The sequence below is a fragment of the Xiphophorus hellerii genome, chromosome 22, assembly GCF_003331165.1.
Source record: "Xiphophorus hellerii strain 12219 chromosome 22, Xiphophorus_hellerii-4.1, whole genome shotgun sequence".
NCBI classification, from domain to species: domain Eukaryota; kingdom Metazoa; phylum Chordata; class Actinopteri; order Cyprinodontiformes; family Poeciliidae; genus Xiphophorus; species Xiphophorus hellerii.
This window is the reverse complement of record NC_045693.1, coordinates 20,910,756-20,933,302: the sequence shown is the minus strand read 5'-3', so window position 1 is coordinate 20,933,302 and position 22,547 is coordinate 20,910,756. Positions and strand designations below refer to the sequence as shown.

Below are 22,547 nucleotides of genomic sequence, written 5' to 3'. Positions count from 1 at the left end.
ATAACTGACGCCTTGAAATATACAATGAAATTTAAGTTTTTCAGTGTAAGATTATGCCTCTGCAAAAAAGAAACATTTATTTAACATCTTGTAATACTGTGATATAGGGGATATTTTTTACAAAGAGTCCCAATATCTGTGAAAGGTGAGGCAAACCTTTGCTGCAGTTATGGAATATATAAATAAGCCATCATGGTTTCATGATGAAAAACAAGACAAGGGAAATAAAAGTTTAGCAAAATCTAGTATTAGAAAGCTCCATTAAAATAGCAAATTTTGAGCTGCTTCACATTAATTAGCTGTCCTAAGGAAAACATTAGGTTTATTTGGATCTATTTATCTTTTATAATGGGAAGGACTTATATGTGTTAGTACATCACCGCAAGTACTGCTCCACTCCTCATTCTGTTATAGGAAATGTTCATTTTGAAACCTTTTCAGAATGCAGATTTTGTTTAAAAGATTAATTTTACTTAAGTGGCAAGAGTTCGCTGATAAAACATAAAACTAAATTATATATATAGAAAAAACCCCAAATAAAATTAGGTCATAAAATCATTTTTATTACATTTCAATACAACTAAAACTGGTTTATGCAGACGCAAATATGCTAAGTGATACAATAAGAGAGCAGCATAATAAGGACATTATGCCCTCATAATAATGTCCTTATTTTGAGGGAATATAGTGAAGTACATAGTAGAATATACCAGACTTTACCCCTCAAAACTATTTAGTCCAGGAGCTGGATTAGGTCGAGAGCTCCTGCACCTTAAGCAAACAATCCATTTGACATTTTTCAATCCTGGAATTGCTTTGGCATTTAATTCTAATCTCTTATAATCAGGTGCACGCTCCCATTAGTGTTCAATGTGACCCAATTTATGAACTTTGTGTGATGTACAGTTCCCAACAGTAGCAGCAGGGGGCAGACTTGGCACATAGACTGAACTATGATCAAAACATCCAACACCCAAAACATGCTAAGAGACAGTTTCTACTGGTCCTGTTTAGACAAAACAGCTGTGCTGAATAAAAATAGAAAACGTATTGTTAAATTATCTCTTACTGTGCTTAGTATAAGTGTAAAACTTTGTGCTTCAGTTGATTATTTGGTCCTTTAATCTACTAATCAGCCCATTCTTAATCTAATACATAAAAAGTACCCTCAAATAATAATATAATATTAGAACTTTTAGAAAAATTGGGATACAACTGAACTAACAAAGGACAGTAAACGGACAGCAGTACCTTGTCGGCGGGAGTAAGCCGTGTCCAGGGTTTGTCTGCCCGACGGTCGTAATCCTTGGCGTCCGTCACCTCCACATACTCATTAAACCGCAGAATCCTCCGAGCAATTAGCTCTGCCACTGTAGGCCTCACACTCAGCTACACACACAAACAAAAACGGAGATGCTAGTATTAAAAAGGAATTTTGGTAGAAAAAAAAAAGTCTTTCACAGAAGAGAAAAAAACTCTAAAGGTTTCTCAGCTCCTCTTCCACCTACTGAACCCGAGATGAGCTCATCTGTCCACAAAAGCCAATTCTTTGCCTCCTTTCATGCCTCATAGTAAAGCCCATAAGTGTGTGCGTGTGTACGCCGTGTTAACAGTACCTTTCTGGTGAGTCTCCTTTTAATCTCTTGCTTGGCTTCTTTCTCCTCAGCTTCATTTTTTTCTGCGTGCAGAGCGTAAGCAGAGTCATTTCACTCCCATCATGTCTGCAACAAGCTTCTGCTTTTATTTGACATGGGATTTCCTAAGTCAAAATACGCGGCATTAACTGTTCAAATTTTATAAGTCGCTAAGATATGAGACAATATGATCATGTTGTTCTGTTTTTCAGACGGTGAAATCGAAGCTGGATTGGTTTGCCATGTGAATTCTCATCATCCATCCAAGGGCTGAAACTACTGAAGTTGGGGAAAAATAACTACCGGCCAGACATTTTATTGCTCCAGCTGCTTTTGTTAACTTTTAGAAAACATATGTTAACATATTTCTTAAAACTTTCACTCTGTTGTGACAATATAACAAGAGACAAATAATCTGTTAAAAAATTTTAAATGAACCAGAGAGACACACTGCCTGTGTCTCCCTGCTTCTACTGCCATCTGTAGACATGCACAGCTTGCTCAGAAACACCCAAATAAAGCTGTCAATCATGGTCAAGTACTCAGTGCTCAATGTGCCAATTATGGAGAAACAACTTACAGTTACAGGAATACTGTTTATTCGTCGTCATCGGTGGCAATGCTAACTAGCCTGAGAATTCACAACAACCCCTGGTGTGGTGAGCTAGCTGTAGAAGGGTGTGAGCGTTGCATACTCAAGCCTGATTGACAGTGCTAAGACCCTCCTCCTGGCTCTGATTGATTGGTTGTTTCTGACCAAGTGGTGTATGTCTGGTGTATGTAGTTAGAACTGGGAGTACTGGGAGATGGTAGAGGAGACTGAGTCACTTTGTCATGACAGCCTCATACATACTATCATGACAAAGTAACAGTTTTAACAGATGTGTAAAACAACATATAATTCATAAGTTACCTAGTGCAGCTTTAAGTAGATTGGCTTCAGTTTAGAAATTTCTCCGATTCGAGAAACATAAAGCAAACTGTCATCCATGGCAAATGTATCAATGTCTCTTCAGACAGACTTGCATGCACAGTCTGTCTGTGCATGCCTGATTGACAGTGCTAGCTCAGTCTTCTCCAAGTTGGAGAATTTAATTTCTGCTCAGTGTCCTGAGTCCCTTAAGTGTCTGTCCATCTGTAAAAAGGAGATGTAACGCAGGGTGTCCAAACTTTGTGGGCCAAAATCGTTGAACCAAAAGAACTTGTGGGCCAAGAACAAAAATCAAGCAAATATAGTCGTCCATTTATTTTGTTTTGGTTGGAAGGAAAGGAATGTTATTCATTGTAGATCCAAAACTTGTGTTTGGTGTCTTAAACAAAGACATCTTGTTTTCAAATACTTTTGGGTTCGATTGAAGAAATTTATCCTCAGTTATAAGAACAGGATTTGAGAGAAGCAAAGTCGGCTTTTTAGTAAAAACCTCTGGATGGACGTGGTTCAAATTATTATAAAAGTTTAAACGTTTAAACGGTCATAAAAAGACCAAACGTTTTGGTCTTTTTATGACCAAAGTTCATAAAAAGATGAATACTTTGTGTTGTACTTAACATCTCTTATTGTAAGACAGTTATGTTGTTAATAATGTTACCCTGATTTCAACTAAAACGTCTCCGCTTACATCAGTCACTTGTGATGGACGGGGCAAATTCCGTCCAAGGGCCACAAATGGGCCCTGAGCCGCAATTTGGACACCCCTGATGCGATGTTTGTCTGTTTGTCTGATTTAGGAGACACATCAGGTTATGTGAGGAGCTGAAGGAGGCTGGACAAAATGAACTCTGAACAACTGGAACACCTCAGCTCCATGATCCCACACATTCATTCATCACTTTAAGAAAATGATGACCACAAACCATGTTTCCTTTTGGAGCAGCAAGCAAAGGACGTGCATTAGCATTTTCAAGATGTGTTTTTTGTTTCTTCTTCAAAGATTCAATTTGTTTATTTTCACACAACAAGATTACATAATGAAATTACAGGACTTGATCTGTCAGCCAACTCCCATTTTGAGCTCTTCAGCTGTGAAAGCTGAGTTCCTCTGCGCTTGGGATGAATTTATTTGCTCTGCACCAGCTGAACACGCTAAAGTAGCGCCGAAAATCTTCTTACGGGTTCACATTTATGTGCCGAGCTGAAACGTCGAAGGAATGGACAAAACCGTTTTCTACAAGAAAGCCTTTCTGTGCATTTGGTGTTATGCTTGCCTGAAACGTGTTTGTTTGCAACGCCAAGTCTATCAGTAATATCCCTAAACCCTGCCCTAATCTTCACATGATGAAGATTAGGAAAAGATTTCATAGACTTACGTTTGAGGATGTTTCTCTGCTCCAGCTCCTCTGTGGTGGGTCTTTGGCTCAGGCGTCTAAAACAAGAAGATTATGCCCACATGCCATTTTACAAAAGGGCTAACAGAATATAACTGAAACATTCCCCTGACCTCAGAAAGGAAAATTAATATCATTCTAACACATTTAAAATCTATTTAACACCTTTTGTTGCTGATTATAATAGATCCAGTGCCGACTGCCATCATCCTCAGTGCTTCGCCGCGTATCACTGGTACTATTACACCACCCACACCAAAGCCATTAAATCATTACCAATCTGTTACTGTCCCACAGCTAAGCCAAATCTATGACAGGTAGCACCTACCCACACTTTCACAGCATCCTTTAGTGAGTCTCAGTGTGTGTACCTGACTAATTTGGAGCCTATCTGCTGGCGGAGCTCATGCCTCTCCGTCTCTGAGCTTCTTGGCAGAATGTTTTTCTCCTCCAACTCCTCCTTGCTGGGTCGGTTGCCCAGCTTAATGTTCAGCGTGTCTCGTCGGCGGATCTTGCTGGCCAAGGAGTCTGACAAGAGGGAATGGAGATCGATAAATTGAGTTCTTAAGGCAATGGAAAAACTTGAAGTAAAACTTAATATTGACTGACGATTAACATATAAAATATTAAAGCAATCCATTGCTGATAAACTAGACAAGTATACGTGAGGGTTTTTTTTATTTGTGCAAATTTAGGTAGTTAAGCAAGAGGTTTAACTGACTAAAATGACTAAAAATGAACTTGACAGCTAATGAGGAAAGTTTCAATGTCAGTTCTAGTACAATAAAAATAAAACATGCCAGTACACTGGTGAATCAGATTATGATTCACTTAGATGAGCTTAAAAAAAAGAACAGTCCAAATAAAACTCCCCACACACCTTGCTAATTTTCATGTCAGACACTTATTACTACATCACTAAATTGACATCGTACTGTTTGTGTATTCATCTTCGTCGTCCTCTTCATCATCATCGCCCCGGTACAGGATGGGTCCATCTGAATCAGAATCACTGGTCTGGCTGTCTCTTGGCCTATTGGGGATGACCGTCACCACAGCCTGGTCCGTCTTCACGCTCAGACCCGGCTGCTTTTCCGAATCGCCTGCTGCTGACCTGTACAGACCAATAACAGGCCAATAACAGGCCAATAACAGGTCAATAACAGACCAATAGCAGACCAATAACAGGTCAATAACAGACCAATAACAGACCAATAACAGGCCAATAACAGGTCAATAACAGACCAATAACAGACCAATAACAGGTCAATAACAGACCAATAACAGGCCAATAACACAGCCATAGCACAACCTGGGTTCCTTCCTAGCTTAAGCATGGGCAAATGATTAAGTTATTCCTTAACAAATTGACTGATTAACAGTTCAGTGCAAAAGAATTCATACACTTTTAACTTTTTATTTTGTTATGTTACAATAAGACACGCTTTTTATTAGCACTTATAGCGACGGACCAACACTGAGTTCCGCATCATTGTGATGTGCAAAGAAAACCATAACTGGTACCCAGAGTTTTATTTGTGAATTATTGAGGTGTGGTTTGCATATGTATTCAGTTTTATTTGCATCTAAAGCTGAAAATAAAACCGCTACATTTACAGCAGCTTGGCAAATCTAAAAAATAAAATGCTTAAAGTTTTTCTTGGGTAAAAAACTCAAGCCGAGAGTAGATGAAGAGCGTCTGAGTAACAGATTCTCAATTGGATGTAGGACTTTAACTAGGCCATTCTAACACATGGATAGGCTCTCATCTAGAGCACTGACTGTATGTTTGGGGTTGTTAGCCTGCTGCAAAGTCAACCTCTGTTTCAGTCTTCAAGCAGATTTTCCAGGAATGATTTGCATTTACCTATACTCACTTTCTTTAACTTCACTAACTTCTCTTATACAGTTACTCTGGACATCCTGGTTGCTTCTCTAATAAATTCTCCATTTAGTGTCCGTTTAGTTCAGGGAAAAGGAGTGTCTGGTATTTTCACCAATGTACCTTCCCTGTTCTGTTATCAGATAATGATTTGAACAGAACTCTATTAAATGTTTATAGCTCTCCAATGTGCTCCATCAAACTTCTGCGATTTTCACAGAACAGACTAATACCGAGATTAAATGACATATAAGGAGATTATTTACTCATTAAGTGACTTTTGAAGGTGAATTGTTGCTGTACTTTTTAAAAGCAGGATTTCTTCAAAACGTGTGTCATTTGTGTCTATGATTATGCAAAGAAACATTACGTACAAGAGAAAATAAGAGTCTGACTGGACCTCTTACAATCAGTTGCAGAAAAAATATCCATAGGGACTATGGCAGAACTTTAGCATGGAATGAATTATTAACGTCAATACTATCGGACTATATGATCAAAAAACAAAAACTGGCAACACAGAGGCAGATAAGTATAAGAGTCACAAGGTTTTACCTGGAGTCGTTCTCTTTACCACAATCGGTTTCTCCTTGCTTTTTCGCATCTTTTCTGTCCTCTAATTCTGTCCTTTCACGTTTCTCCCTCTGTGAGCGGTCGTCTTTGTCTCCTGTGAAGGAGGTGTCCTCTGTAGTCTGGTTGATATGAGAGGACTGGTCTGTGATCTCAGGAGCCACAAACTTGTGAGTCTCTTCCCTTGAAGGAGTGTCATTTAGAGCCGATTTAGACTCTAGATCAGCTTTCGAACAAATAGCCTGATTTCCCTCTGCCTTGCTTCCTGAGGGTTTGGATGAAAGAGGCTTGTTGTCTGAGGAAGGCAAAGATGATTTTAGGTCCTCAGGCTGACTAGCAGCCTCTGTGGAGGTTTTCTGAGGTTCGGATGAAGAAGCTGAAGCATCTGGTTTCTTGGTGGTCTTGGCAGGCATCCCTTCAGACCGGGCCGCAGCATCCTTGGGCACCCGAGAACGAGGTGTGGCGGTGGTGGAGGTGGTGGTTTTACTCGCGCCTCCCGTCTTCTTTGGGTTTGAGGATTTGGCTGAGGAGGAACGGAAAAACCTCCAGTCAATATAAGAAAACCAAACATTAGTAAGCTAAGGTTGCCTAAACAAGCATGCTGTAAAAACAATCGTTAAAATTTCTAAGACTTGGATTAAAGCCCCAACAATATAAGTTATACGTCATGATCAAATGAAAGTCAAATGAAAATTATATTCAAGATTGTTTCAGCAACTAAAAATGCAAATAATGTAAAGCCATACAGTAGTATTTACATATTTAAAAAAAAAGAAATTAAATAATTGTAGAGGAGATATTACAAAGTGGCAGAGCTGGGGACGTATGCAGCATTTTGTGTTTGTTTGATGGACGCTGACAAGTAGTGTTTCAGGAGTGAAGTGCGAAAAAACACTGAACAAACAAAAGGAGCTGGAACGAAGGCAATGTGTAGCAGGAAAGGTGTTTTTGAAGCGCTACTGAAGAGCTCCTCTGCAACTATTTTGCTTTCTAGACTTGCTTTATTTGTACTTCAAAACAATAATAGTAGGGCTTTAGGAACGTTGCACACAAATTGTAACCACGGTTTGTCTTCCAGGAAAAGCAACGTGAGCAACAACTGCGAAGTATGCACAAATGTAAAATTCGAAAATGAATCTCATTAAGACCAAATCAGATGAGTGATTAGGAAATTTTGTGTTGATCTGGAGAACTACAGGGTGTCAGTGAAGGACTCTACCAATTTACCTCTATTGGATAAGAAATGTGTCAGTGGTCTAACCCTCTTTACGTTTGGAAAACACCAACAGCCACAATGTTTATTCTGAAAAACTACAACTTGTCAACATCATTTTTGTCTTTGACTGCCACGGTTTACAGAAACCTAATTTTTTTTTTCTGCAGCAGCGTTATCATATGTCCTCCAAAGTGACAAACAGGAAGCTAGCGAGTGAGGCTGATTTCCATTGAGATAAGATGACACGCTCCATCATCCAGGAGGAACAGAGGGGAGATGCTGATTCATCACATCAAGAGGAGTCAGCTGAGGTCACTTGAACATCTTTAAACGGGTGTTATGATGTTGATGTGTACCTTTTTAGTTAACAAACCATGATAAATAATGTTTATTTTGTTTCTGGAAATATTTCTACACGACTACATTTGTTTTTCTTGTAAGTGCGGAAAAGTAGCCTTCGTTCGTAAAAAGCCGTGGAGAGGCAGCTTTGCTTTGTTTCGGTCGCTTACTCTAGCAACCCAATAAAATAATTTTAAACTATAACACAGGAAAACTGTCTTGTTTTTTATGACATTTATAACATGGGTAAGCCTTCATATGGGTAACCCACCAACTCAAGATACACCACAATAAGCTGCACATGCTAACTGGAAGCATTTCCTCTGCAATCTAATCTCAGATAGCTGGAAGACGATGGGCTGATTAACTCATATGTGCAACTAAAAATGATCTTATGTGTACTGATATAACTGTCAAAGGCAGTTTTAGCCACTAAGTGTCAGTATTATTCTTGGTCACATGGTGAAGCTAGGATAGATGTAAGCAGAGGAAGTGTTCGTAGTAGAGGTGTGGCAAATAAAATATGGCAAATAAACACAATAGTATGTTTTCATTTAGTTGTTCCTTAGGATTCAAAGGAAAAACGTGTTTAAATTACAGGTTGTTGAGGTTAAAAGAAGGCAGTGATGCATGTTCAAATCTCCATACAGCACCTTGTCACAATCTATCTATAATCTATATAGTGGTAGAATCAATGTTTCTTTTGTTAAGGATGCTGGTTTATCTCTGGTACAAGATGGATTCAGATGTCCATACAAACCACAAATGCGTGTTAGTTTTTGCACTGAATCCCCCAGAGAAACATTTGTCTCTGATTCAGACTTTCCTTTCTCTTCTCCTGCCTGCTCAAAGTTTAGCTTCCAATGTGTATATCAGCAGTTACTTGCTTCGCATCTTTTGTCCGAACATATTTATCTCATATGACTCCTCCAGCAGATTAGATAACTGGTGAAGGTGGTAAAACCGCAGCAAACTGGTCATTTTTGGTGGCTGGTTTGCGTCAAACCAGCCACCTCAGCAGACACCGTAGCACATTTGAAGACAGAGAAATGCTTTTGCGTGGATCATAACTTTGTACTGTGACTCCACAATGGCAAACAGTGTAGCCAACGGTCCAAAACTAAATATGCACACATGAGAGGAGCTGATCAGATTATAAAGGATGCTGTGTGCTCACTTCAAAAGAAGTTTAACCTGAAACAGTGAGTGCTTTTTAATGCTGCGCTGCAGGCTATAATGTTTCAAGGTTAAAAATGAAAAAAAGAAAATGAAAAACGAAACACCTAAGGTGATATGGAATAAAGCCGCTTTTCAAAGCTTGTGTAGCGTCTTTGTGTTCATGTAGAAGAAGCCAGAGAGAAAATAAAATGTTTGAACTTCAGACACAAATAAAAACAACCTCTGTACAGCTGCTTTGGTAACATGTCTAGAGAGAAAACTAGAGAAACGTTGTTTACGCTTCTGTGGACTCGACGACACGGAAGAAGAGGTGTGATAAACGTGCCCTCACAATTTCATCCAACCAGTACAATCCACACACACATACACTCCTGCACTTACTGTAATATAGAAGTGTTTCCACAGCTATACACAAACCATCACTTCTGCTTTCTCAGAAAACAGAGATAATAAATGAAGCACTTCAACTGCAGGAAGACTGGTAATCCCCTCTATTAGAGAGAACTTTTGTAGCCACTTGACCTGACTTACACATTATTGTGCTTTCAGGGTATCAATACACCTTGAACATGTCACACATGTTACAACCATTAACCTCAGTGTGTTTCCTGAGGATTTGACAGACCAGTTGAACATGATTGTGAAATCTCCAGAAAAGAATGTGCCATGTCAGATGTTTCACATCATTTTACCTAACCATGCCTTAACCCCTAAAACGCTTACGTGTAAGTGAATGGGTTTATGAAGACACCGGAGTACTCAAGAGGACTAAGGGGGTTTTAACTTGTACATAACTGTGGCATTGATGTTTCTGGCGTCTTCCATGATCTTCAAGATGATATTTTCTATCACTAATGTTCCCCAAAAAACCTCTGAGGCCACAAGAAAGCAACTTCATTTATTCTCAGATTGAATTAATTGTGAATTGACTCTTTATTAATTAGCTGCATTTCTGAAGGCAAATTGTGGCATTGGATTTGATTTTAGGGTGCGAAAACATATACCGATTTTTTGTATATATACAAAAACAGAGCAATACCTAAGTAAATATATCCATCCATCTGTCTATTTATCAAAACAAATAAAACCCAGTTTTCTTTTCCGTCAACTTAACAATGAGCAGCTTCTTTGTGTTGGTCTATTGCATAAAATCCCAATGAAACACACAGATGTTTGTGGTTGTAGCGTGACGAAATAGCAAGATACCAAGTGTACGATGAGGTGTACATGCACACATGGTTAACAGGTGGAGTTTATTTTAAGGAGGGCCGTGTTACTTAGTTAGTTCTTTAGGGATACGGCACATTTTCCATGCAGGGCGGCAGACAGGCAGGCAGGGAGGCAGCAGCTCTCAAGGGGATGCAGGCTTCAGTCTCATCCAGCTGAACTTACCAACCCCTCGACTTGTGGTGTTAGTGTGCCGTGGGTTAGCTTTAGCCTGCGTGGATGCGCCTGCCTTGCCTGTGGTTTTAGCTGCCTTTTTAGCTCCTGGAGCACCTTCTTTGTGTCGCGTTGCGGTGGCGCCACCGGCTTTGGTGGCAGTGGCCGCAGCGGCACTTTGCTGTTTTTTAGCTGCAGCGTCTCGAGGTCGCACCTGGTTTGTCCGGGCAGGTGGTTTAGCCACGCAGCTCTCTGAGCAGTTCAGAACAGGCAGGAAGGAAGAAGTGAAGAATTTGTAGAATTAAAAAGACACTGAGCATTTGCATTGCTGCAAAGAGATGTACCAGCTGGCATGCAGGCAACAATAGACTGTGAAAATAGTAGAGGTAGTGTTGGGGAGGGAAGAGCTGAAGCCTTTAAATAGGCTTTGATAGATGATGTATGTGCATTACTTTCCCAGCTTCCCAGCTCTCATGGTATCTGTTGCTTTATTTGCTAAATCTGCTCCCTTTGGCTTTCTGACTATTGGCAAATTGCTACAAGTTCAATGCTAACGCAATTGAGTGGAAAACATCACAACACTTAAGCAGCATCAGTCTGAGGAGCAAAGGCCCGAGAGAGTGGGACGCATTAGGAGGAGGAGATGCTGCACTGCTTGGACTGTGGCTCCCTGCTGGAGGCTGATGTAATGGCATTATCAGTTTGAACACATTAGGCTCCCTCATTGATCCCTCAGAGAGGTCAACGTCAGCTAGAGAACGGACACATTTCCAGTTTCAAAACCTATAAAAGGCTCAAAAAATATTCTGGACATCAAAAATGAACCGTTTAAAAACAAAAATAGTCTTAGCAGTTTGTTGGGTTATTGTTGCTCCTGGGAGCTACAGCAACAATAACCCAACAATTTTCTACAGATCTGATTCTGGCATTTTGTGGTAAGTGCCTATTAGTGGAGATGTACCGAGAAATTTGCTGGTGACTGGAATCGGCTGATTTTACCCTTGACCGGCCATGTCCAGTTACGTTTTCCGATCAGTAAATGCATCAGATTTAAAAGTTAAAAGACTGTGATGACAAAAATCTTGTTCATTGTGAAAGTTGTTAGTGAGGGATGCCGTTTTCAGCATCACAGAGGTGTTTCAAAATGAACACAAACAACTTTGAAAAAAAAAAAAAAGACTTCTCTTTATAAAGACTTCAGTTTCAACTAAAATCTATATTGCTAGATCAGAACTATGGAAAAATCTTATCTTCACCAAGAATGAGAAAAGTATTTATAATAGTTGTAAAATGTTTTCTGAAATGAGGAGAAAGGGGAGTACTGTTATGTCTAAACCTTTAACAAGTAGAGAAGTAGAGATGGAAATTTGCCTGACTCCTACAGGTCACAGCAGGGCAACAATTTACACAGGAATGGATAAAAAGAAGAAAACCAAACCACCTGATGTTTTTTCCTCTGTGCTGATTGGTCCAGCGGCTTGTTCCTCCACCAGAGCGTCAGGAGACTCGATGTCCACTTTGACTTCCTCTGGAGTTAAACTGGACGATGCATGGCCGTTCAGATTTTCACTACTGATCGGTTCATCTGAGAAAAAAAAAAAAAAAATGCTGCCGTCACAGATTTGCATTCACTTCAACAACAAGCAACTTTGGTGACATTGAAGAAAGTTAAAGTTTTCTGAAGTACGCGAAAAACTCCCCTCGTGGAAAAAAATCTGTAATTTCAGCCAAGGTTAGAATATTTTACAAATTTACAACTTATAATGTGCAAGTTTGTAATAATCATGCAGTATGGAAATAATATTCACACAGTTTGGTGGCACATCCTAGACCGGATGCCAGAAACAAAGACACACAAAATAAACAAGTGTACACACACACTTTCACACCAAAGGGCAAATTAAAGTGGAAAAAAAAATCAACCTAACATGCATGATTTTGATTTTGATGAAGCCGGAGAACCCAAGTATTCCCTGGGAGGACGAGCAAACACCAAACAGAAACGTCTGCTTGGGATTTTAATCTGGGACTCTTGGTGCCAATATAGACAAAATGAGACGAACCTTGCTCAGGGATAAGAACCCCCTTCCTGATGAGCTCCTCTCTTGTTTGTCTAGTGGAGATTTTTCTCTCTAGAACTGTAATAAGAAAAAGATCAAGATGGATGTGGAACTCGGTAAAGAAATGTGATATGCTCTCCTTCAGACTTCCTTTTGGTAAAGTCAATCATTTTACACAGGACTCTAAAATGTCTATACTCAAATCATCACTCCTATCTCAAGTAATTGTCCTGTCTTATTGAACCATTAAAAAAAAAGTAGCAAAAATAGAGTAGTGAGGAAAACCTTGGTTAATCGCAGTCAGTGTTGAAAGTGCAATCGTCAACAAGATTGCCGCATCATATTTTCCTAACATCATGTAACCCAAAGCATTCCTCTGGGCATACCAAACAGTATTTGCAACATTGAACAAATGTGGTTAGAGGGATTGCTGAATGTTAAATTTCTCAGCAGAATCACAAAAGTAAATTCCATATTTTCCACTTTGTGTTGAGTAGGGCTGGGAAATCAAATACACTGCTCAAAAAAATAAAGGGAACACTCAAATAACACATCCTAGATCTGAATGAAAGAAATATTCTCATTGAATACTTTGTTCTGTACAAAGTTGAATGTGCTGACAACAAAATCACACAAAAATCATCAATGGAAATCAAATTTATTAACCAATGGAGGCCTGGATTTGGAGCCACACACAAAATTAAAGTGAAATAACACTACACGCTGATCCAACTTTAATGTAATGTCCTTAAAACAAGTCAAAATGAGGCTCAGTATTGTGTGTGGCCTCCACGTGCCTGTATGACCTCCCTACAACGCCTGGGCATGCTCCTGATGAGGTGGCGGATGGTCTCCTGAGGGATCTCCTCCCAGACCTGGACTAAAGCATCCGCCAACTCCTGGACAGTCTGTGGTGCAACGTGACGTTGGTGGATGGAGCGAGACCTGATGTCCCAGATGTGCTCAATCGGATTCAGGTCTGGGGAACGGGCTGGCCAGTCCATAGCTTCAATGCCTTCATCTTGCAGGAACTGCTGACACACTCCAGCCACATGAGGTCTAGCATTGTCCTGCATTAGGAGGAACCCAGGGCCAACCGCACCAGCATATGGTCTCACAAGGGGTCTGAGGATCTCATCTCGGTACCTAATGGCAGTCAGGCTACCTCTGGTGAGCACATGGAGGGCTGTGCGGCCCTCCAAAGAAATGCCACCCCACACCATTACTGACCCACTGCCAAACCGGTCATGCTGAAGGATGTTGCAGGCAGCAGACCGCTCTCCACGGCGTCTCCAGACTCTGTCACATCTGTCACATGTGCTCAGTGTGAACCTGCTTTCATCTGTGAAGAGCACAAGGCGCCAGTGGCGAATTTGCCAATCCTGGTGTTCTCTGGCAAATGCCAAGCGTCCTGCACGGTGTTGGGCTGTGAGCACAACCCCCATCTGTGGACGTCGGGCCCTCATACCACCCTCATGGAGTCGGTTTCTAACCGTTTGTGCAGACACATGCACATTTGTGGCCTGCTGGAGGTCATTTTGCAGGGCTCTGGCAGTGCTCCTCCTGTTCCTTCTTGCACAAAGGCGGAGGTAGCGGTCCTGCTGCTGGGTTGTTGCCCTCCTACGGCCTCCTCCACGTCTCCTGGTGTACTGGCCTGTCTCCTGGTAGCGCCTCCAGCCTCTGGACACTACGCTGACAGACACAGCAAACCTTCTTGCCACAGCTCGCATTGATGTGCCATCCTGGATGAGCTGCACTACCTGAGCCACTTGTGTGGGTTGTGGAGTCCGTCTCATGCTACCACGAGTGTGAAAGCACCACCAACATTCAAAACTGACCAAAACATCAGCCAGACAGCATAGGTACTGAGAAGTGGTCTGTGGTCCCAACTGCAGAACCACTCCTTTATTGAGTGTGTCTTGCTAATTGCCAATAATTTCCACCTGTTGTCTATTCCATTTGCACAACAGCAGGTGAAATTGATTGTCAATCAGTGTTGCTTCCTAAGTGGACAGTTTGATTTCACAGAAGTTTGATTTACTTGGAGTTATATTGTGTTGTTTAAGTGTTCCCTTTATTTTTTTGAGCAGTGTATATATATTTTTTATCAATTAATCAAATTTTAAGTCTAAGAAGGCCTAAGTATTGGAAAATCTAAATTTTTTTTCACCAATGTTCAGAGTGATGCCAGCCTACACAGGGCCTATCATTTTGTTTTACAGTGTCTGTTTATTCGGACTTTGAATTCAGGTCAACTCCCAGAAGGAATGGCTGGAATAAAACAAAAGTTTTTAAAAAGATTTTTTGTCATTTGTAATTTCTTAAAAAAAAAAAAGAGATTAAAATCAAATTTGGTATGATAGAATCTGAGATCTTATTTTTATGCCATACTGCCTAGTCCTGGTGTTAACTAAAAAATGTCAGCTGTTAGTTTAATTCACACAGAACTGCCTGCTTTAATCACTCAGCAACTGTTGCTCTGCTGTCTAAACAAACAAGTGTGACTTACCACTGATAAAATTAACAATATAGCCTTTTTTATTTTATAAGGTCAGAAACATAAGGATTCTTTCTAGAAAATTATCCTGGAAACAAGCCACAAACTTGCACAGACAAATCATAAAGTAGAATATTACACTAACCAGATATGGGGGGAAAAAAAGAGCCTCTGGTGTTTCCATTTAGTTCTGTCTCTTTTCATTTCCTGACCAACAGCTCAGGAATAAACCAGAAAGAATTACAAACAAGCCATGCAACAGTTTCCTTTTAAAGCTCTTCTGGGAGCTACAGCGGTCCAATTCATATTTAATGTTCCCCACAAACCCAACGGTACAAGCCGTGACACTGTCCAGACTTTTGATTGGAGAGGACAACTCGGCAGTTGTTAGCACAGAGTCAAAAACACCTACAGCTGCACATTTCGCACATCCTACCTTTGGAGAGATCCTGGAACTTGTCGCTGGTTTTCTTCTTCCTCCACTTCCAGGGTTTGAACAGTTTTCCCAGTGTTGACAGTTTCCCTCGCTGCTGTCGCGACCCATGGGCATTCTGGGTATTGGAGGCATTGTCCACCACCACATCACAGCTGGCCACAGATGATTTCTCCAGGCCATCAACTAGAATAAGACACAAATATGTAAAACAATAAATAAATCAATGTTTAACTAATCTGTATGTAGCCTTTAAAGTTTTGTTCATTGATTTATATTTATCCATAGAGTGCTTCACATTAATAAGGTAATCTTTATAGGAAATTTGCATCTAAAGAGTAAAACATGCTGCACTTTAAATGCAGCTTAGTGTTTAAAATAAAATTTATGGCCCTAGATGTTCCGATCCAGCTTTATTTTTATTTTTTTATTTTACTGGGCAAAAACCGTTTTGGTTTTTTCAACCTACTGATTCCAAGTTTTGACATTTCTGACTTTCTTTTACAAACTTTTACAAACTCTTTATTTATTTAACATCTCAAGTATTGACCATAAACAACAACAACAACAAAAATTGTGCTGCAGGTTCCTTTAGGTGGCATTGGCAGAAAATTAGGAACTGAAGATTGTCCAGGTTTATAAATCAAAAATATATACGCACATTTTTCACATTTTTATTAAGCCCAACAGTGTATTAAAAGAAAAATAGCTTTTCATCTTGTTGTTTTGCTGAACTGAAGAAAAAGATTTTCGATTTGGTGACCAGTCAATTACTAGTTACAGCTGATCATAGAAAATTGGGTTTTTAAATCCAGCTTTTAGCACACTTGAGGGACAAAATGAGAATGCTTTTATAAACACTCTTTAAACAACCCCTAAAAGTTCAATTTCATTTAAATGGATAAAATGAACCTTGAAGGGTTTCCAAGTATTCACTGCTTTTTCTCAGCTGCAAGTGCACACTCCAAAAGAAAAACGGTAACTATAACAATCTGACCCCACTTTGACTGACGTGCTCAAAGTTGTCCAACGTATGCAATTGCTTGGCTTCATCTCGCTTCAAATCACCTCTACTACAAGCTCAGAGAGCAGTTCTTGCACCTATGGATTTCTTTTATCCCCAGAGTTTGTCTCTTTTGAGGTAATGGCAAGCGAACACACGCACTGTATCCTACAGGACTTGAGTTTGATGCTTTTTTCCAATCCAGCAGCGTTTTAAAAATCCCTTTTCCAATACAACCTGCTGCTGGTACTCTTAAAAATGTTCAATCTAAATTTATATTCCAGCATTATATAAATGTAGATGCTGGGTGAACAAACATTTTGCGTAGCTTTAAAAGTGAAAACCCCTGCAAAAAAAGAAAGAAAAATAAAGTCTTGGATTCTTTTCAAATCTTATCAGATGTCAGTTCATGTCAAACTGTTTTATTATCGCATTCAGTCGTTCAGCAGAGAGACAGTCATGTCCTGTACTTTATCTCATATAAAAATCAATTCGCTGCTGATTGGTTGGCTTATATGAGCACTGATAGATTGTGTTGATGTCAATATTAGTTGCTGGTGGCAGGAAACAGCCAATATGCAGTGAAAGGACTCAGAGGGTGGATGATGGACAGTGAAGATGGATAAAGAGCAGAATTTTCTGCAAGAGTTCAGCTGAAAAACTTAAGATTTTCTTACTCATTAACCTCGGCATCAGGATGGAGTTTCCAAAATAAAAGCCCACATGGTGCATTTAGCAAATACCGTTTCTTGCATAGAGGCAGGCATTAGTCGACTAATCAACGAGTCCAATATTTTGTCTTTCTTAAAACACAACCATCAGACTCACCTCATCATGCTTAGCTGACAACCACAGAGCCACAATTATGAGTAGCAGCAGGGTGTTGCTGTGAATAAGGTAAGAGTGAGAAACATAATAGTATTTAGTCAATCAAATAGCTACAAGCTAACCTCACTGGAGTTTCTGTGTTAGTTTGGTGCTTTTTTAAAATCATGCTCTTGCTGTAATCATCAGAAACGAACCCTTTTCTAACAATCTACGGAGGAATAGTGCGCCCACAGCACCACAGATCTTCCACCATACTTAACACAGCCAACGAGGTGCTTTTTACACCATCAAATTAATTTCTTTAAAAGATAAGAGCAAATTCAAAATGCTGTTTTAAAGAGCTGGTTGGATATAGTAAGAAATAAAAACACCATCCAAACCAACCAGCTCCTATAAGACAAATTATTTGACCCCAAAACCTAATAACTAGTTGGTCTTTCACTGGGAGCAACAACTGCCAACAAGCATTTATATCAGAGCAAGACGTGTTCCTTTTTCAGATACTGTAAGACCTTTTAGCCTATTGCATGTTGTTAAGTTCTGTTTAGGTTTTTGATTCTACAAATACAGCACTAATCAGACCTTGGGGGTAGCAAGTGATACTGCAGTCAGCTTTCCACAAAATATGACTAATGATAGCTGATTTGTGATTTAACAATTGGGGCAGATGCATTTTCACATGTGGTCAGATCAATTTGGAAAGCTTTCTTCCCTTCATAAATGGGATTTTCATTTAGAATCACATTTTTGCATTTACTCGGGTTATTTGTGCCCGATACTCAACACATTCTGTGATCTGTACATTTAAAAGCCATATAAAAGAAAGAACTGTATCAACTCAACCTTTATTCTGGCTGCAATGACTACTGTAAAAGTCAGTGTGGCAGAATTGCTATTCAAGCAAAATTCAAGGTCTCAAATATATGAAAATATATATATGATTATTAAAAATGAAAGCACTGAAGTGAGCCGGAGAGGCCTAACCACGCTTTCCCAAAACGGCACTAACAGAGTCTCTCGCCTGCACACCAACACACATTTCCTGTTCCTGTGTTGATATAAAATCACAACAATAGGTGCAGTTTAGCAGCTGCATTGTGCAACTAATGATGGGAAAATCAGCAACAGCACTCCTAATCACCATAAGACCAACTACAAAACCTCTTGTGGGCCTCAACTAAACAAGAACAATAGACTTAGTACTTGCTGGGCAGACAGAGGAGAAATACACAGAAACAGTTCGCAGAAGTGAAAGAAAACTTGAGTCCTGAGAACAAAGAGAACAGGAACAGAAAGAGAAAAAGAAATTCAAGTTCAAAGTTCAGGTTTTCTTCATAATCCCAAGAAAGGCTGTGTGATTCATAGCTGGTAGTAAAATATGAACCACGAAACATGCATTCTAAATATAATTGAGTTAAGAGTTGTTTTTAATGGCTACAGCTAATGATCTGCATCATCTGTTTTCATAATGTTTACGTCTCTTATTTAAAAAGGACTCAGCATTACTACAATAACATATTTTAAAATGAAAGAGGAAGATTCTGTCATCATGGAGGAAGACTGTAAAACTAAAGTCCAAATTATTGACCCTCATACAGCACAGAAAGCAAAACTTAACACTCCACATCGTTTGCTGAGTAAGTCAAACACATGCCCAGTCATTTTATTATCATGAATTCAATCTTCAGAGAAAACCAATAACCTTGCAATCCAGACCAAACATTCCCTAAACTCAAAGCCCAGAAGATGAAATGCTACAAGCTTCCAACTGACTGAGGTTTTGCAATGTTGTAATAAAATATTTCAGATTTTCCACTTGAACTGAAAGGCCTGTTAACATACACGCATTTTCAAAAATCATTTAAAAGAACAAAATGACCCAATATTTATTATCATATTTGTCTCATATACAACATCTTTTACAACAATATGTAGTGGTTTGTATAATTTCCTTCTAAGTTCAATATCAAGTTTAGCAATGTACCGTACCATCTCTATGCTGATGATATTCAGCCATATTGCTCATTCAAAGTGTATAACTCCTTAAAACATTACCTCCTCAACTGACTGCTTGACTAGTAGATTTTAGATTTATGGCCAGACCCGAAATCCGGACTGGGTCGGGCCAAAATTATTTGCTTGATGGTCAGGTCGGGTTGGACTAGGGTTTCTGTGGCATGCGCATTTAATAAGCCTGCAATAAATCCAGCAGAGAGAAAACCAAACGAGAACGCAAGACATAAAGTTGCGTTGATCTACTTATTACAGTCTAAATAGAGGAGTTGGTAGCTTACCCTGGAGCAGACGTTCATTAGACTGCGCACATTGTTACAATCCTACCAATCACACGTCCCAGATGATCTAAACTCTATTATTGAGCTCCAGCATTGATGCTAGACATTCGAGCATTGGTGAAGCAAATATAAAATCTAAAATATATTGGGAATGTAGGTATGTTTGTCCAACAAACCTCTGGATCTCAGTGAAGTTAACATTGCCTTTTGAAAATCACTCTGACAACTACACAAAAACTGCTTCTTTCATTTCGGCAACATTCTCAAATAAATTAAAAATGCACCAAAAACTATGATTGCAATGATATTTTATACTTTTACTTCTTCTCATTTAGACTACTGCAACGACATTTTCCTTTGAATAAGAGGAAGTTCAACCATCTCCAGGCATCTCAGAACACTGCTGCTTGACTTTAAACCAACACACAAGAGAGATCTTGTCATTTACTTTTGTAGCTCCTCTTACATGTCTGACCTGATCTCAACTTCCCTCCCCACCGACGGCGTGAGGTCTTCGGGTCAAAACCTGCAAGTTCTAGATACATAAAAGAAACCTGTTGGAAGATGAAGAATATTTGAGGTAGGACCGAGTGATTTAGACCAACAGAGCCTACTCCACGTGTAGAGTTGAATCCTACTGAGAAGCTGTGGCAGGACTTGAAAATAGCTGCTCACAGATGCTCTATGTTGCAATGAACAATGAGGAAAGAATTCAACTTCTAGATGTGCAAAGTCGGTAGAAATGCTCCAAAACATTATCTCAGCTGTAATTACAGTAAAATGTGGTTTGACAAAGTACTGAGTCAAGGGGGATGAATACAAATGCAATCTAAATAAAATCTTTCCAGATTTATTTATTTTTTAAACCAAGCAACATTTTCTTCCTCCAGGTGGCAGGTTTGTGTTACTTGTGTTGGCTTATGACCTAAAATCTTAATAAAATGTACTAATGTTTGTGGTTGTAATACGACAAAATGTGGAAAATGGGGAATCGATACTTTTGCAAGGCATTATAAGAGGGGATGCAAACAAAAAGGCAGGATAATGGGACGGCCTTTTGCTTCATCTGATGACATCTGTTTAAAATATCTGCACTTCTTGGATTACTTAGCCCAGGAAGTTTTTAAAACAGTCACTAAATTCAACCATAATACGTAGCAATATGCCTGATCACTATTTTTTTTAAAAGCATTCCAATTTGCTTTGACTCAAAAAACGGTGGTTGAATTCATCTCCAGCAAAAGCTACAAATACACCTGGCTGTTCCAGAGAGGAATGACCTCCAGATGTATTTTTGAAGAAAGCTCACTTAGCACACATTACTGAGGCTTCAACATCACACACTGAAACTGATTTCACACAGAGCTGTTTTTTCTTTTTTACTCACTTTGACTCGGCCAACCTAGAATAGTGACTCAGGCTTTGGATACACAGCAGATGTGGGAACGGGTAGGCTAATCAGAAACACAACTTGTGACACAGTCGAGATCTGACTGAGGTAATCCCCCACTGGGTTTGTCCAGTTATAAAACTGCTATGCAAAGATACGCAGCCAATGGGTTTATTTGCAGTTACACATCATAAAGTGAACAGAATATTAAATCCTTTAAAGGCAGTTTGTTGTTATTGTTGTCGTTTGTTCTGTACAGTGCTATGCCCTGAAAACAATGTATTGTATTGAAGCCAGTGTGTGTTTTTTCTCAGACGATATAGCAGGGACATGTGTTGAGGAGGAGGGGAAAGGGAGAGGCTTGCTTCCTTCCTTCACTGCAAGTTACCAGGGGAGAGAAGAAATAGACGTCACAAACAGAGGAAGAGGGATGGAACTGGAGAAAGAGGCAAAAACATACACAGAACAGCAGATGCAGGGCACAGAAAGGAGGGAATCGAAGCCTGAAGTTTGGGGAAAACATGTGGTAAGAAAAGATGGAAGAAAGGAACGGGAAGAGAAGACGAACAAGGCAAAAAAGAGGTGTTGGACATGAGGAGAGGGAGGAGCAACCTAACACTTATGTAATTTATTCCTAATCTAAAAGCCAGAGAACCACAGTGTACCAAAACTTATAATACACACAATAATTCACAGGGCAAGCAACCTGGACATTGTTAAAACTGCTACACCATTTGTACCATCACACCGTGGCTTGACTGTTTTTTTGGTTTTTTTTACAGCGGCCATAACTGCTGACAGACGGCAGAGGGCATATCAGTTTCTATGTTAATAATCCTTCACTATGATCCTTCCTGCTACTATAGAGCTGTAAAGTCAGCAAATTCAAGCACACCACAGTACTGTTATGTAATCTATAATGCAATAATGTGGAGCATATTCATCATTATAACAGACAGGGATTTCATTGGGGGGCGCAGGCTGGTTAAAGTAAGCTACAAAAGCAATCGAGTGTTGCGTTGACTGCGGACAGCGCCACAAAAAGGTCCAGTTTGTTTCCATATTGAGTCATTTGTCCCTTCCTGCATCCCATCACCTCAAAGGGTTTCCATTACCTGATTGAAAGAGCAATGTTAACCTTACTACAGAAACAAAAGGATAAAAAAAAAGTAAAAAGCTGTAGTTTTTTTATCGATGGGTTGGATATCAATTTTAATTAACAGTGTTTAAACATATTCAGCTCATTATATGAGAATAGAGATGCACAATGTCTGGAAAAACAAGATATTACAATACTATTGCTGGATGTTGCAATGGTAAGATAAAGTATGACTACCCCACATTTCCCTGAGTCCTTTATTTTCTCTTTATTATAATAACCCTACTGATCTATTTTACCATCATCTACTAAAACTATGCATCAGGTTTGGGACTGACAGCAGTGGAAGCCCATCCGACAGGTCAAATTAGCTATTTGCTCACAGAAGTCCCAATAATAAAGATGTTCCAAATGTTAT

The 22,547-nt window shown here is 39.5% G+C and overlaps 1 protein-coding gene across 7 annotated transcripts in view; it reads right to left on the bottom strand.

Annotated features, from left to right (window-relative positions):
• phactr2 (phosphatase and actin regulator 2) overlaps window positions 1-22,547 on the bottom strand; it is a 52,499-nt gene that overhangs the window by 5,089 nt on the left and 24,863 nt on the right. For 3 of the 7 annotated variants that reach the window (XM_032553032.1, XM_032553036.1, XM_032553035.1), the window contains exons 2-11: window positions 15,519-15,701; window positions 12,589-12,663; window positions 11,967-12,110; window positions 10,538-10,777; window positions 6,397-6,934; window positions 4,895-5,073; window positions 4,331-4,487; window positions 3,942-3,997; window positions 1,617-1,678; window positions 1,252-1,389 (exon numbers count right to left, since the gene is read on the bottom strand). In XM_032553032.1, coding sequence (XP_032408923.1) covers window positions 1,252-1,389; window positions 1,617-1,678; window positions 3,942-3,997; window positions 4,331-4,487; window positions 4,895-5,073; window positions 6,397-6,934; window positions 10,538-10,777; window positions 11,967-12,110; window positions 12,589-12,663; window positions 15,519-15,701 — 1,772 coding nt within the window. Of the gene's footprint in view, window positions 1-1,251; window positions 1,390-1,616; window positions 1,679-3,937; window positions 3,998-4,330; window positions 4,488-4,894; window positions 5,074-6,396; window positions 6,935-10,537; window positions 10,778-11,966; window positions 12,111-12,588; window positions 12,664-15,518; window positions 15,702-22,547 lie in introns of those variants that run through there. The other 4 variants (XM_032553033.1, XR_004337784.1, XM_032553034.1 and 1 more) reach the window with 4 other exon arrangements.